Source organism: Panthera tigris, chromosome F3, assembly GCF_018350195.1.
Source record: "Panthera tigris isolate Pti1 chromosome F3, P.tigris_Pti1_mat1.1, whole genome shotgun sequence".
Classification (NCBI taxonomy): domain Eukaryota; kingdom Metazoa; phylum Chordata; class Mammalia; order Carnivora; family Felidae; genus Panthera; species Panthera tigris.
Genome location: NC_056678.1, coordinates 64957011 through 64972308, shown reverse-complemented (window position 1 = coordinate 64972308; position 15298 = coordinate 64957011). Strand labels below are relative to the sequence as shown.

The 15298-nt window shown below is 58.9% G+C and overlaps 1 protein-coding gene across 1 annotated transcript; it reads right to left on the bottom strand.

Moving 5' to 3' along the window:
- Window positions 1-8998: 8998 nt before the first annotated feature.
- On the bottom strand, window positions 8999-11918 carry LOC122235769 (Fc receptor-like protein 6). Its single transcript, XM_042975720.1, is given in 6 exon segments — window positions 8999-9067; window positions 9322-9434; window positions 9661-9945; window positions 10343-10594; window positions 10597-10668; window positions 11777-11918. Coding segments are annotated over 6 exon segments (933 nt in total).
- Window positions 11919-15298: the final 3380 nt, after the last annotated feature.

Genomic DNA, 15298 nt, shown 5'->3' with positions numbered 1-15298 from the left:
GTCCGTCAACTGCACCCCTGCAGAGGAAGACGAGTTCTCTCTTGACGGGGATCCAGGATCACCTTCGTGGCCGCTGCAGTGAACACGGTGTGACCAGATTGGTTGGACCTGTCTTCATAAACAAGCATAAACAATATGTCATGCTTCTTGCGTAGAGGGACATAATTCTCTCTCTCTCTCTCTCTCTCTCTCTCTCTCTCGCACACCGCCATCCTCCCTAAGCTCTCTCAGTCCGATGTGCAGAAGGGACTTCTCAGAAGATGATTTTCAAGCGCTCTGAAAATCTGATTTTCATTCTGCCTCGTGGGAACTCAACTCCATTTCTGTCGCTCACTGCCCCTTCACTGTTGCTGTTGTTCAAAGATTTTATTTTTCAGTAATGTCTACACCCCACGTGGGGCTCGAACTCACAACCCCAAGATCAAGAGTCGCACGCTCCACCGACTGAGCCAGCCGGGTGCCCCCGGCCCCTTCATTTTTGTCCAGTAGGGTGGTCTTCCCCTGCCTCGGATGAGAACTCTGGTCTTGGCTTCTGGTCTGAGTTCAGAAATGAGAACTTCCTGTCCTGTGTAATACACAAAATTCCAAACTTAACTTCAAGTCGGTCTCCCCCTCCCCTGGCTTGGGTCTGTCTCAGGTTGGGAGCCTACACCGGGGAACGGGAAAGAGTGTCTCTGCTTGATGAAAGTTTAAAAAAAAATTTTTTTTTAATAAAAATAAAAAGAGTGTCTCTGCTCCCTCCCAGCTTACCAGGCACTTCTGCCCAGAGCTCCCTGCCCCCAGCTCCTGCCCCACCTCTCCAGCAGGGTGAGCGCCTGAAGGAGAGGTGATGACGTCCGGCTAAGTGGCTTTGCTGTCTGGGGGTCTGGCAGATGGTTAAGAGGTCTCTTCCTCTGAGGAGCAGTTTTGTGGCTTCTGGAGAGTTTCTGCTGGTCCTATCCCTCCTACCCTTGACCCAGGGCAGATGCATCTCTACTCTGGGTGGTCCTTCGAAAGTCCCTCCACAGTCCCTGGACATGTGACCAACGTTCTGTCCCCTCTTCCCGCCCCTCCGCTGTCCCCACTGTGTGGCACCAGAGACGCAGCCAGCAGGCTGTCTCAATGCTGGCCCTCGGTGATCTGTCATATTCCTCCCTGACAGGTGCCAGGATCTACAGCATACATCGCACACCTGCCTGCCTCGAGGGGGTCAGATCTCAGCGCACAACGCTCCCAGGCCTTGGACCCTCCCCCACGGGACCCATGTCCAACCTCCCCAAGTCCTCACCTTGACCGCCCCTCCCTTGGCCCGCGTCCTTTAGGGGGAAGCGGCGGGAACTCAGAATAAAACAACAGCTGTGTCAAAGAACTCTCTTTCCAGCGACCCACCCTGAATCCCCACCCCCCGGTGAGGGGTCCCAGAGCAGGGACCCAGGCTGCCCTTCGATCCTGCTGTAAATCCCACCAGGGGAGAGGTCCCCCTCACTCTGCTTTGCTCTCCTGACACCTGTCTCATAGACACGGTGCTGGAACCGCGCAGAGAGGCTCCCGGCTAACACCTGGCATGCGAGGGACATTTTGGGTTCCCTTCCCGCAGCCTCCGGCCGGGCTGATTTCGGCATTGCTGTTGGATGGCATCGTGATGGTCCCCCCCCGCACCCCCCCCCATGCCTGCACCTCTGCTTTTCCACTTCTGGGCTTTCTCAGAAGCAGTGGAGGGCCACTCAGCCCAGGCGCGGAGGCGCAGGGGGGGCCGTGTACAGACCCCGGAGGCCACCCCAGCCAGTGAGGCACTGACTTGGTGGCTAAACGCCCCCCTGCCCTTCCCTGCGACCCTGCTGAGGCTTGTGCTCTGTGGTTCTTCAAGGGTTGAGCCCCACTAGCCCACGGCAGTGACCCACCGTTGACACAGCCGGTGTTGGCTTTCCTCCCCTCCCAGGCTCGTCTTCCTCATTCTTTCAGGTTGGCTTCCCGGGTCACCTCCCCATAAAGACTTCCTCCACCCAAGCCCTTGTCCAAGGCCCTGCTCTGGGAGGAACCCAGAGTAAGATACCGTTGTCCGTGATAAAAATAGTTGCGCCCGTGACATTTAGCTCCCCGGTGTCTCCCGCCGGGTTTTCTTAGGGACAAATAAGTTTCTCCTGCCATAATAGCCCTGGGAAAGAGGGGCCAGGGAGAAGCCGGTCCTGCTCCGACGGAGGGGAGGGGCAGTAATAAAGGGTCCGACCTTTCATCAGACTCTCTCTCCTCAGCTTCTCTTTGGGTCTGGACAGATGGGGACCCGCACAGCAAAGCCACAGCCCTGCAGGAGCCATTAGCAGATGAGTCCCAAATAAGCCACCTCCTCACGTCTCTGTTCTATTCCACCTGCCCGGTTCGCCTTCTTCTTCAAGGTCAGGGTTAAAAGCGGTGACTGAGCAGGGCCGTGAAGGTGGCAGGAGAACACTAAGATAGCGTGCAGGTGGTTTAAAGGGCGCCCAGAAGGGCCCAGAGCTCCCCCTGCGCAGGGACCAGCCCTTGTGGGGTCCCTGAGGTGGGAGAGAACAGCCCTCACGCACGGCAGGGCACGTGGATCCCGCCAGGATCCCACCAGGCGAGGCCAAGAGACTGAGGTGAAGGAGCTGAGCCGGGCAGCGGAGGGGGCAGGAGGCAGCTCCCAGGGCCTCGAGGGCAGCTCGAGTGTATAAGGCCCGCTCTCCCCAGAAGGTCACCTGTCACGGCTGGAGAAACACAGGACGGCCCAGAGGCGCACGGAGGTGGGGGGGGGGGGATGGGGGGGGGTTAGGTAGAAAATCTGTTTTAAGATAGGAGACAGTTGAACATATTTAAATGCTGAGGAGAGAAGCAAGCAGGAAGCAGGAAACGAATGACAGGGTGGACGCAGAGGGGCCCCCACCGCTCCCAGAAGATGCGAGGGAGCTGAGATTCAGGGCCCGGGAGGAAGCCCCAGCCTCGGGGTGCGAGATCGTCTTTTATTTTAGGAAAAGACGGCCACAGATGGGGTGGGTTTGTAAGTGGCAAGAAGTTGAGGGGAGTCCTGTCTGGTGGTTTTAATTTTCTCGGCAAAGTAGAGGTCACGTTATCTGCTGAAACTGAGGGTTTGAGTGGGTGTGTCAAAGGCAGACATTTTGGGAGAAAGGACAGGGTTCGAAACAGATCAGGTGACTCTGGGTCCAGGTTTCTGGGGACTGTCCCAGTTTACGCCTGTTGTCCTGGCCTGGGTATCAATAATGCCCCTTTTTGCTCTTAGGAAGGGTCCTGGTTTGTAGGATAAATTATGTGGATACCCTAGAACAGGAGCAAAATCTTACTAAAGGAGTCTCAGTGAGCTAGCTAAGCTTTATTACTTTTTTTTAAGTTTATCTACTTTGAGAGAGAGAGAGAGAGAGAGAGGGAGGGAGGGGGCAGAGGGAGAGGGAGAGAGAGGGAATCCCAAGCAGACTCCACGCTGTCAACACGGAGCCCAGTGTGGGGCTCGAACCCACGAGCCATGAGATCATGACCTGAGCTGAAATCAGGACTCGAACGCCCAATGACTGAGCCACCCAGGCGCCCCGCTAGCTAAGCTTTAAGAGTTGAGGACCACCCTTAGCTCTTCTGGCCAACGAATGGCCCCGACGGTCCGGAGGGGGCGGGGGGGCGGGCAGGGGGTACGAGAACGCACCTGCAACAGTCACACTGCCTGGGCTCCTCCCTCTGCGGAGTGGGGTCCTCACCGCACCTGCTCCGCCTGCCGGGCAGGGGTGGAAAGAAATGAGGTGTCAAAGGAAATGAGCCTGCAAAGGGTGACAACCGGGAGGGTCCGTGCCTGTGAGATGTGCTTCTCACTGATAGCCCGCGACTCGGGAAGCTGAAGGGCTTTGGCCTCAGGACGACCCAGAGCCCCTCGGTCACCGGCCAGGGTCTGGGGCCACTGAGGAGAATACACAGGAAGTCTCTAATGCTGGACACACGCCCAGGCTTATTCGAGAAGGTTCCCTGGCAGCACCGATCCGCCGCGGTCGGGGAGGCAGAGGGCGTCGCTGGCGGAGGCGGCCCAGCTGGGAGTTACCGGGAGTTCGCGCCCCCTCCCCACCCCCCTGTGCCAGGTCAGCCCAGCACGCTCGCTGCCCTGAGCCCCGGGTGCGCCGCGCCCGGCAACTCATTCCTCGTCCCTCCCGGGCATCCAGACCCCAGAGCGAGTCCCGCACACCCGCTGCCCTCGACTTCTCCCAAGTGCCATCGAGCTCAGAACGCAGGGATCAGCGCGGGCACCGCGGAGCCGCAGAGTCCCTCGGAGGACCGGTTACCTCGCCGGTTCCTCTGGCCCCGCTCCAGACCCGGGGAACCAGGTGGGGGGCGTGGGGGGAGGCTGCATATCTGCCTACTGCTCCAGGTCCCCTGGGGTTCCGCTGCAGGCTAACATTGGAGAACACCGCACTCTGCCTGCTCCTCTGTTTCACTGAAACGGAGAGAAAATTCCCCGGCCATAAATCTTTGTCTCCGGGTGAGTAGGGCTCTGAGACTGCCCGCTTCTTGGGCTGGGCTTCCCAGAACAGGAGAGGGTCTCTGGGGCTCTCAGTGCGTCCTCCCGGGGGTCCCCTGGCAACTTGGGGGCGCTCTGTCTCCGATCATGCAGGGGAAGCGGGAGCGAGGCCTGGGAGCGTCCACCTGACACGGTCCGGGTCCCGGGTCCCGTGTCCGCGCTTTTCCTTTGACGTGGCTGGGGCGGGGGGCGGGGGGAGGTGGGGGCTGTTGAAACAGAAGCTGTTGGAAAACAGGGCGCCGTCGCCCAGAGAAGAAAAGTTTAGAATCTATTGGTCTCGTCCAACCCCTTATTTTACAAATTAAAACCGCAAAAAGCAAAACCGAAAACCAGAGGTCCGGATGCTAGAGGGGCGTTTCTCGGGGGCCACACGAGGCCAAGCAGACGCCCACCCCCGGGTCACCGGGTGTCTTGCTGGCCGGAGACTTGACTCGGTTGGACTGACTTGAGCTGTAACAGAGCTGCATCTGGTGATGGCCCCGCGCACGGAAAACCCGCGCGGTACATGTTACTCGTGCTTTGGTGGAATTGTCAGTTTGCATTTGTACACGCTTTTCACTTTTAATTGTATTTGAGGCTGGAGGCGCTCAAGGAGCCGGAAGGGTGCGGAGGCCCGTGGCCGGAGGAAAGCCAAGGCCGCAGCCCCGGCAGGGGGGCCCCCCCAGAGGGTACTTTTCTCACTGACTTTAGCACTCACAGAGCAGGCTCCAAAGCCCAGCGCTTCGACGTCCCAGAATTTATCAGAATCTGGGACGCTGCCTCGTTTTATCAGAGGTGACATCGTCGTTAAGTGGCGCATAAAACTGTGTGTTCATCCCGCAAATATTCACGAAGCTTCGGGTAAGCGCCGGGCGCCGCTCTGGATGCGGGCGGTGGCTACAGCATCACACAGGGGCTCGGGGGGCGTGAGCAACACACACGGGCAAACAACAGCCAGCAGGAAGTGGCGAGGTGAGGACAGAACCGCACGAAGGAACGACCCGGACGGCGGCCAGGTGTCCACCGGGCCGAGCGCTCAGACCAAGCCCGCCAGCCGCAGCTGCGCCCCGACGTCTCCCGCTCGCTCGGTCAGCGTGAGGAGTTGGCGACCGAAGGCCGCCAGAGAGCACGGTGCTCGGGGAAAGGAGACGGCCTGTGGCTCAACAATTTGGCCCCAACCCCCGCGCCCTTCTCCACGGTGCTCCCTCTGCCAGGCTGCGGCGGACCGGCTGCAGGAGCCCCAGCCACAAGCCAGAAGCCACCGTCGGGGTTTACCTCTGTGACTCTGCGTGCCAAGGCCACCGCCACCCCACCTCCTTCTTCTAACACGGTAGACGCTTCCATCGGACCGTCTGGTTCTTTGGAGAGATTTTGCAAATTTCATCTCTGATCCACTGAGTAGCGATTTACTAATTTGGGATTCAGAAAGCGCCCCCCCCCCCCCCGCAGCCCCATGCGCAAACACACATGCACACGTACATGCACACACACGTATGCACCCGTACTCACACAGGAACACACGCGTGTGTACTCACACATGGGCACGCTCGGACGCATACACGCACACGTACTCACACCTGCACACGCATTCACACCTGCACACACCCATACACACGTACTCACACATGCACGTGCGTGCACGCTCGCACGCGTACACGCACATGTACTCACACTTGCACACGCACCCATGCACACGTACTCACACCTGCACACCCACCCACGCACATGTACTCGCACATGCACACACGCGTGTGTACTCACACATGTACACGCGCGCGCACTCGTACGCGTACATGCACACAGACTCACACCTGCACACGCGTGCACACGCACCCATGCACACGTACTCACACCTGCACACCCCCATACACACGTACTCACACATGCACACGCATGCATGCTCGCATGCGTACACACACATACACCTGCACACACACACATGCACACGTACTCACACCTGCACACGCGCACATACTCACACACTAAACACTTCTCCTGAGAAAGGCTGCAGACCTTCATTATCCAATACAAACGCTCTCACCAGAGAAGACCTTATCCCCTGTAGAGATTTCATGACACCCTATGGGGTCGCTCTGCTCTCTGGGTCAAATCCTTCTTCCCGGGCAAGAGAGGGTCCGTCTGGGGTCCTGACCCAGGGCACTGAACAGCTTGGGGGTCAGGCCACCTGGAAGGGAGAGGCTTCCCTTCCCCGAGGGGGCAGCAAACTGGTAACAGAACAGCAAGGGTGCAACGTTTTCTCCCCATCTGTGGAAACCGCTAAGGACAGGGGAGGCCTCGGGGATCCCCCCCAGTCTGTCAGAAGAGGAAACGGAGGGACAGAAGGACAAGTGGAGCATCTCAGAGCAGCCACCAGGCCGCTCTGTGGGAGGGGGCAGGAGAGGCGGGAAGAATGACCCCGGCATGGACGAGGCCTGGCACTCGGGACGTCCAGTCGGGCTGACTGCGCATGGCCTCGTCGGAAGGGGTGTGCAGGGGAGGGGAGGCAGGGGTCCCTGCCTAACTCGACACCTTCCAGAAGCTCGCCTGGTGCCGTGTCACCCGAGGTCCGTGCCATCCAGTCCTCTTTGGAACACTGGTTTCCGAACTTTAGAAAACATCCACACAGCCCTTCCCTCAAAGGAAATATTACCAGAAACCCAGTTCGTGAACATAAAGGACTTTTCTGGTGGAGGCTGGGGGCTGCAGCCCCTCTCAGCGTAAAACCCGATGGCAGTGCCTCGGGGCCCTGAGGGTTCCTTGGCGGCTCCGGGCTTGCAGGGGGGCAAAGAAACGAGGCATCGAGGCATCGCGGCACCGCCAGAGGTCGAATTCCAGGCCCCCCCCCCATTTACACATCAGGCTTATGGAAAGATTTCTTGGCGGGAGGGGGAACTTCCCTTTAAAAAAACCATCCCCCAGTATGCTTGCAATTCTTTAATATAGTGTTTATTACTGATTCTGTGGCTGTAAAAGAGTAAGACAATACCGTGTGCTCTCGTAAGCAAGTCGCCATGGCTTGTCCCGGCAGAGGCCATCAAAGCTGGGGTGTGGGTAGTTCGTCCCCCTGGAGAATCACAAGCCGGGTCAGGCGGGTGATCAGAAAGCGGAGAGGCAAACCCCATCCCACAAGGGCCATGCCCACTCGCCTTCTCAAGCGCTTTTGCTGCAACACCCAGAGCCCGTGGGGGACACGCAGACAAAGCAGGAGTTGCCGACGGGGCGGCCGAAAGACGCGGCTAAAGACAGTGTTCGCGGCGGCCACACCATTTCCCGAGAGGTCCTGTGATTGCGCAGACGCCTCGCCGCCCTCCCAGACCCGTGCTGTCGAGGGGAGACCCACCCTTGTGGCCCTGCCTTAGCGGGGACACAGCGCGAGAGACGCCATTTGGATAGTGACCTTGCTCCTGGCTCCAGCTTATCTGCTGGCTTTTAATCTGATTTTCCTAACCGACTGGTGTCTTCTCTCGGATGCATTTGCAAACCGCGTGCAAGAGGGCGGCCCGGCCCACAGCGGGAGAACACGGTCCACACGAGACCACCCTCGCCTCTGACGCCCGCTGCACATTCCACGGGGTTCCCGGAACCACCTCAGGTTCAGTAATTTGCTAGAAGGACTCACGGAACACACTGAAAGCCTTTATGTTCGCCATTGTGCCTTATGACAGGGAAAGGCTGCCTGTGAAAGGCAGCCTCGAGCAGAAGGGCACGGGCCCGGGGAAAGTACCAAACACGTCCTGTCCCCGGTTACGCTCCGCACCCACATGACAACACACACGGAAAAGTTCCGGTGCCCGTTCTGTTGGAGCTTGATGACCTCAGCCCACGCGGCTGCCCGTTAGCGTCCTGCCCTTCCGAAGGCCCGGCTGGTACCTTCCACATCCAGTCCCTCTGGCGGTAGAAATGATGCCACATGTCCCGAAACCCTCATCATAAGCCATGTTATTAGACTGTCTGGTGGCCGAGGTCCCCGTGCAAATAGAGACACTCCTATGGGACACGACACCGCAAAGGACCAACCCAGCAGCCCCTGGCAAAGACCAGACCTCTCCTTGGGTAAAGTTAATTCTTCACAACACAATGTTAAATTCATTTTCAGACAAGGTGACGAGGAGGAAAGAAGAAACGCGCCAACCTTCCAAAGTGCATCCGTCCAGCCATGACCGGACCCCTGACCGCTGCCCGTCGCTGGAGGTAACATCCCCAGGGAGAAGCGAAGGGACACCGTGTGCCCACAGCCTCTGAGCCCCTCTGTGAGCTGGCTGTGCTGCTCGCGTGGGAGCAGGGGGCAGGGGGGTGCCCGGCCCTGAGCGGGAGAAGAGGGACATCTCCCAGCACCTCCGGGAGGAGGAACGGCACGGAGATGCCGGTGGACTCCGGGGTGGACAGGCCTCACCCCCCTCTGCTCTGTGACCAGGTGAGGGATTCCCAGGCCGAGTAGGTGATGTGGACCCAGTGCGGTACCAGGGGAGGCCTGGCGGCTTTGCAGAAGTGTCTGGAAAGGACATCGAGTCAAGCTCAGAGCTGGCACCCAGGGCCCGGGGCCTCCGAGCCGCTCTCGCCAGGGTCCAGGTAGAGGTTCCTCTCCTGCAGACAAGACAGGCCGCGGGGTGTGCCGTGTACCGAAAGCCTGTGTCCCCCCAAGTTCGTATGCCGAAGCCCCACCCCCCCCAAGAGATGGTCTTTGGAGTTGCAGCCTATGGGAGGTCACGAGGCGGGGCCTCATGGCGACATTAGCACCCTGAGAAGAAGAGATAGCAGAGGGTCTCCTCCCCCAACCCCTCCCCCCACCCCTCCCCCACCCCCCAAGCCTAAAGAAGGGAACCCAGCATGAGCCTGACCTTCCTACCATCTCGACAGACCACTTCCAGCCTCCAGGACAGTGAGGACATATTTTCATTGTTGAAGCTCCCCCGCCCCACCGCCCGGACACTTCGTGATGGCAGCCGAGCGTCTGTTAGAGGGAGAGGCGGGGAGAGCCCCACAGAGGCACGCACGGGAGAAGGAGCAGAGAGAGGCGGGCGCGGGGCCCTGTGTGCAGGTGGGTTCCACACCCTCAGGAAGCCTGGCCCCCCTCCACTCTTCCCCGTGTGCAGGCGCCCTCTCCGTGGAGCCCGCCGCGTCTCCTTCTCCCCTGTTGCTGGAGTGGACCTCTCTGCGGACCGACCTCTGCCACTCACCCTGCACCCTGACCTCCAGCTGGGGGCTCTGCTTCTGGGCCACACCACCCTCAAGGGTGGCGCGGCACCAGGAAAGCCCAGAGTCTCTCTCCTGGGCTCCTGGGAGGCAGAGCTCCGTGTGGGGGCCCCGGTCCTGCAAGGTGCTGGCATCTCTGTGGAAGGAGAAGAGGAGCCTCGAGGCCGACTTCTGGGGGTGCAGCTTCGCCTGGCATCTCGGGGTCAGCGGGCTCCCCTCACGGAGCTCGGGAGAGGGGACAGCGCTCAGCACAGGAGGCGGGAACGGCTCTGGGGAGACGTGGGCCCAGGCTCAGGGGGGGCCTCCTGAACCCTGAGTCCCCAGAGGCCGGGTCCAAGCCAGAGCGCATCCCAGGTCACAGCCCCACTGCCCCCGGGAGACCCTGTCATTGTGTTCCAGGACCCGCCTCCCAGCTACGACCCACACTGCCAGAGCCTCTCTGGAGTCCCGAGCCAAAGCCAGAGGGCCGTAGGGGTCAGCTGGTCCCCAGAGGGGAAGGGTCTGGCCCAGGCTGGTTCAGGGCACTTCCTTCCCCTGGCTCTAAACGGGGGCCCTGTGGTCACCTGGCATCAGGGACAGCCAGAGGGACAGCTGCTGACCTCTAGAGACCAGATCCCTGAGCAGCATCCCAGCCCCACTCCCGACCCCCCTGAGCTGGTGACTCACCTTGGACTTGAACCTTGACCAGCTCTGAGGTTTGTCTGCCCAGGTATGGGACGTAGGCCACCTTCCCAGAGCAGCTGTACTGGCCGCTGCTTTCCAGGGTAGCTGTCCCCACGGACAGGGACCATCTGGTCTTCGGGGTTTGGAGTAATCTTCTGCCTTTGTAGAACTTCACCTGGGACAGGACGTTGTTCGCCGATCCATGACATCGCAGAGTCAGGGCGTCTCCCTCGAACACGGGGTCTGGCCAGGCTCGAGGTGCAGCCAGGCTGTGAGACAGGGGAACAGGGTGGCCCCGGAGCCACACACTGCGTGGGCGTTTTCTCCCTCTGTCCCCACACCCCCGCCCCCAAGCCCGCCTCAGGCCTCCCCCTGGGGACACAGGCTGCTGGATGGCACCTGCTGAGCCGCCCCGCCCCCCAGGCCTTCCTGCCAGACCTGGGCGGGGCCTCTGCTTTCCTCTCCCCTCCCCCTCCTCCCCTCCTTCCTCTCCCCTGCCTCTTCTCCTCACCCTTGAGCTCACAAACTTATGAGATCATAACCTGAGCCAAAACCAAGAGTCAGACGCTTAACCAACTGAGCCACGCAGCTGCCCCAGGTAAAGCATTTGTTAATGGAGAACTGGCGAAATCAGTTACGGTCCAGCCATATAATGAAATCTACTGTGGCCGTGAGAAAACAAGGGGTAGGTCCAGAAATACCTACTGTCTGGAATGAGCTCCATGATAAAGTGTTAATAAAAGAAAATTAAATGCGACGTGTGGAACCACGTGTACAGTGAAACTCCATTTGTGTATTTTAAAATATGCACATACACATTCACATGTATATATACGTCTGCTTATGCATATGGATTTCTTAGACTATAGACAGCAGACTGGGTAAGTCACAGGCTAGGATTGGGAAGAAACAGCTTTCACAACATGCTTCTTTGTTCTTTAATTTCTTTTTTAATGTTTATTTATATTTGAGAGAGAGAGCGTGTGAGCGGGGAAGGGGCAGAGGGAGACACAGAACCCGAAGCAGGCTCCAGCACAGAGCCCGACGCGGGGCTCCAACTCATGAACTGCGAGATCATGACCTGAGCCGAAGTCGGACGCTCAACCGACTGAGCCACCCAGGTGCCCCTTCTTTGTTCTTAAAAGAAAAAATTTCTGCGGTGCCTGGGTGGCTCAGTCGGTTGAGCGTCCGACTTCGGCTCAGGCCATGATCTCGCGGTTTGTGGGTTTGAGCCCCGCGTCGGGCTCTGTGGTGACAGCTCGGAGCCCGGAGCCTGCTTCGGATTCCGTGTCTCCCTCTCTCTCTGCCCCTCCCCCACTTGTGCACTATCTCACTCTGTCTCTCAAAAATAAATAAATGTAAAAAAAAAAATTTTTTTAAAGTAAAGATTCCAACCTCCCTTATTTCCCCATACGGCCTTCAGTCAAGCCCTGGTACTTGAAGACGGCCCCCAGCCCCCTGCAGGGACAGGCTCCTTGCCCAGAAGGTCCTGGGCAGGGGAGCAGCAGAGGACGTGGGAGCGGACCCCGGGAGCCAGAGTCCAGGGGGCCAATGCCCAGGCGGGAGGCCTGAGCCACATCCTTGCTGTTCCCCACCGTGTCGCAGGTGGTAGTGGAAGAGGTGAGGTTAGCAGGTACGCTCTTTACTCAGAGACAAAAAGAAGGATTTTCTGCCAGAAGTCGGTTTTGGCATCGCATTCTCGGATTCAGTGTCCCCGTAGGATGTCCCTGGCAGGCCTGGGCTTCAGCTGGCAGGGAGGCCTGGGTGCGTCGGGGGTCACGGCTGAGAAAGGGCAGGGCGGACCCAGACCCAGATGTCTGTCACTAGGCACCGGGATGAGAGGGAGGAGCAGGTGCGAAGAGCCCCCGGGGCCGCCCCGGCCTCCAGATGTGGGATATGCCACTGGGCGGATGGGCGCCGAAGCCTGAGCTCTGGAAGGTGGGGCCACCCCTCCAACTGATCTAGAGCCAAGGGCTGTGCCCACCTCAGCCAGACAACCGTCCCATCGGAGAGACATTTGTAAACAGCAGGGATGTGACATAAGGGACACGGTGGGCTGTCCATCACAGGGATCCGCAGCCGGGAGGGGTGTCGGGACAAGACTGGCTGCTGACCACTTCCGGGCGGACAGAGAAGTCACAGGTGTGGAGGGTCAGTGAGCCCCTGACTTTCTCTTCATGGAAAGATCTGGAAAGTGCCCCACCTGACCGTAGTTCCTCATAAGCTTGCCAGGAGCCTTTCCGCCCAGCCTCCGGCCGTGCTGGTTTCAGGGTCTCTGTGCAGCCAGCCCTGGGGTACCCCTCCCCACGGTCTGGCCTCTCGGCCGGCCTCCGGAGGCACAAGGAAAAGAGGTGGATGACAGCCTCCTTGTCCTCTAAGAAGCCCCGGGGTCGGGCCGGGGCACTTTATAAAGGTGAGCTCGAGTCTGATGCCAACTTTGTGGGAAAAGCGGATCTCCGTACGGGACACCAGGTCTGCGCCTCGGGGGTAGTTACCCAGCTCTCGTGATGTTGCCCGCTTTATTTCCCTTTAACTTCTGGTTGGGCAAGTTCAGTTCTCCGAGTCCGAGGCTCGAGGAGCACCCCTACGTAGAGGAGATCTTGCAGAAATGGGACAGGAAGGGAGAAGTAGGGAGAGGTGGTCGTATTGATTACAGAGTAGGGGGCACGGAAGGCTACAGCTGGAGCTGCTTGGGTTCTTTCCGAGAAGCCCCTCGCATCCTATCTCTCTGGGGCCTGTCTCCAATACACGAGAAATTCCAGTGATTTCTTTCTGGTCACTACCTTCCCCAAGTTCTTCTTTTAATATGCAAACCGTGCTAGGAAGATGAGAGGAAGCCACAACATGTCTCTGCTTGGCAACTGTCCTAATAGGTTTGTAAACGTGCAGGCAAAGTGCTGGGTAAACAGGTCAGACGGAGCCGGGAGCTCACTTCGGTAAATGTGCGTTGGCATTTAAGGCCAAGGGCTTTAAATCAGTCTGAGCCTCAAAGGGCAGGAGTGGAGAGTCAGAAGATGGCAGCCAAAAACTACCTCCTTGACCGGAAGAGACCCTCGTGGGACTCTTTGCCGTGAATGACACGGAGAAAATAGCGTAGGCCATCTTTCCACTTCAGTTCAACTCAACAAAGATCTGTTTGATTCTGCCACAAGTGAGGCACTGTGCTGGGGGGAAATGAGGACAAGAAGGCATACGGCAGGCCTCATTCCCAGGCAGTCTGGCCACACAGCACCAAACACACAGACGCACAAAGCAGAGTAACAGGAGAATTAAAGGAGGGGGGGGGCAGCCCACCGAGCTGGAGGGCTCGGGGAGGGGCGCGGCGGGAAGGGATTTGGAGGCAGCCCGGAGTGAGATAAACACGTTGCGTGTGAAGGCACCGGTACAAACAGATGGGAGATCACAGGATGCTTTGGGAAACATCGGGGGCCGGGTCTGGGTGGAGCATGGGACAGGTGGGGGGGGGTTAGTGGAAATAAGGGTGGGAGAGAAGATTGGGACCCTGGGAGCAAGACCAAGGTCAAGGGAGGCGGGGCCATAATCAGCAACACGTCTGCGGTTCCTTCCGTTTCTGCCGCGGAGCACTGACCCCTAGCCACCCACTAGAAAGATCATTCCAGGCGCGCTTCCAGGGAGAGCCTGTGATTCCCTCTTCCGGGGACAGTCTCCTGCGTTCCCAGCACCCCTCCCACCCGAGACACACGCACTGCATAACAACACTGCCTGCCGCCCCGTCTTGCTCAGTCATTAGGCACCCTGACCAGGCTCCCGTCGTCGGGACTCATTCTCCGGCCCAGCACCTGCCTCGCTGCTACCTCAGGTCTGTGACTCTCCAACCCTCCTGTGGGGTCGGACAACTATAGCAGGTGGGTGTTTGAGGAGTGCCTGTGCTCTCGGAGTCAGAGGCACACAGTTTCCCTTTCCTAGGGAAGGAATCCCCAAGTTGTCAGGAAAAGCAAGACATCCGATCTCCCCAAGGAGAGGTTTCCTGGCCACCTTTTTTTTTTTTTTTTGGATAAGTTAATCCAAGTCGGTTTCTATTACTGGCTACCAAGGACTTCAGTGGGTTCATTGGAAAGATCTTTGTTAGAAAGCACATGACTTGCTTGAGAGGTCAAGCTTGGGTTGGAGGTCAGTGTTGGCTAGGACACGGTGGGGCTGGGTGGTGGCCGGGCAGGGCTGGGGTGGCAGGTTAGATGACGTTTGAGGCCCCTTCTAGGAGGTCAGAGGTGCCCCTTCTGGTCAATGATGCTGGCCAGCCTCCTCCCTCTTCTCCCCCAAAATGAGAAGCAAAAAGCAGGAAATAAGGACTTCTCACGAATTTCCAGCTCCCTTGCGGGAAGGACACTCATAAATCCCAGCAGAGTCCCTCACCCGGCAAACCACCAGGGTGGGGGGAGGGAAGTGTGGCAACCCCCCCCCAGTGGCGGCTGGTGCTTCAGATCTGCTGGAGCAAAGGCAGGGGCCCCTTGCTGGAGCAGGGCGCTCCGGCTACACAGATGGTGATGACAAGTGGAAGTAGGAAGTCTGTGGCCTCGGCCCGGTGGCATCCTGCCGTGATTGTGAAGACAGAGTCCCCCTCCCCCTACGCAGGCTGCATAATATCCCCTCCAGACATCCACCCCCTGAGCTCAGAACCTACAGATGCTACGTTATATGACAAAAAGGCTTTGCCGATGTGATTCGTTGAAGGATCTTGCAAGGGGGAGGATGGCCCGGACAGGCCTGATGTCACTGCAGGGTCCTCCTAAAGGGGACTCCGCAGAGATCAGAATCAAAGAAGGCCAAGCAATGATGGAAGCAGAGGGAAGCGGGATCAGAGGCAGCAGAGGCCACGCCACGGGCTCTTTGAAGATGGAAGGCGAGTCCGCAAACCGAACACACACCTGCGTCCCTCAGCAGCCGGCAACCACCTCGGCGCGTGTGCGGATCGGGTGACGGAACACGCGTCACGCAGTC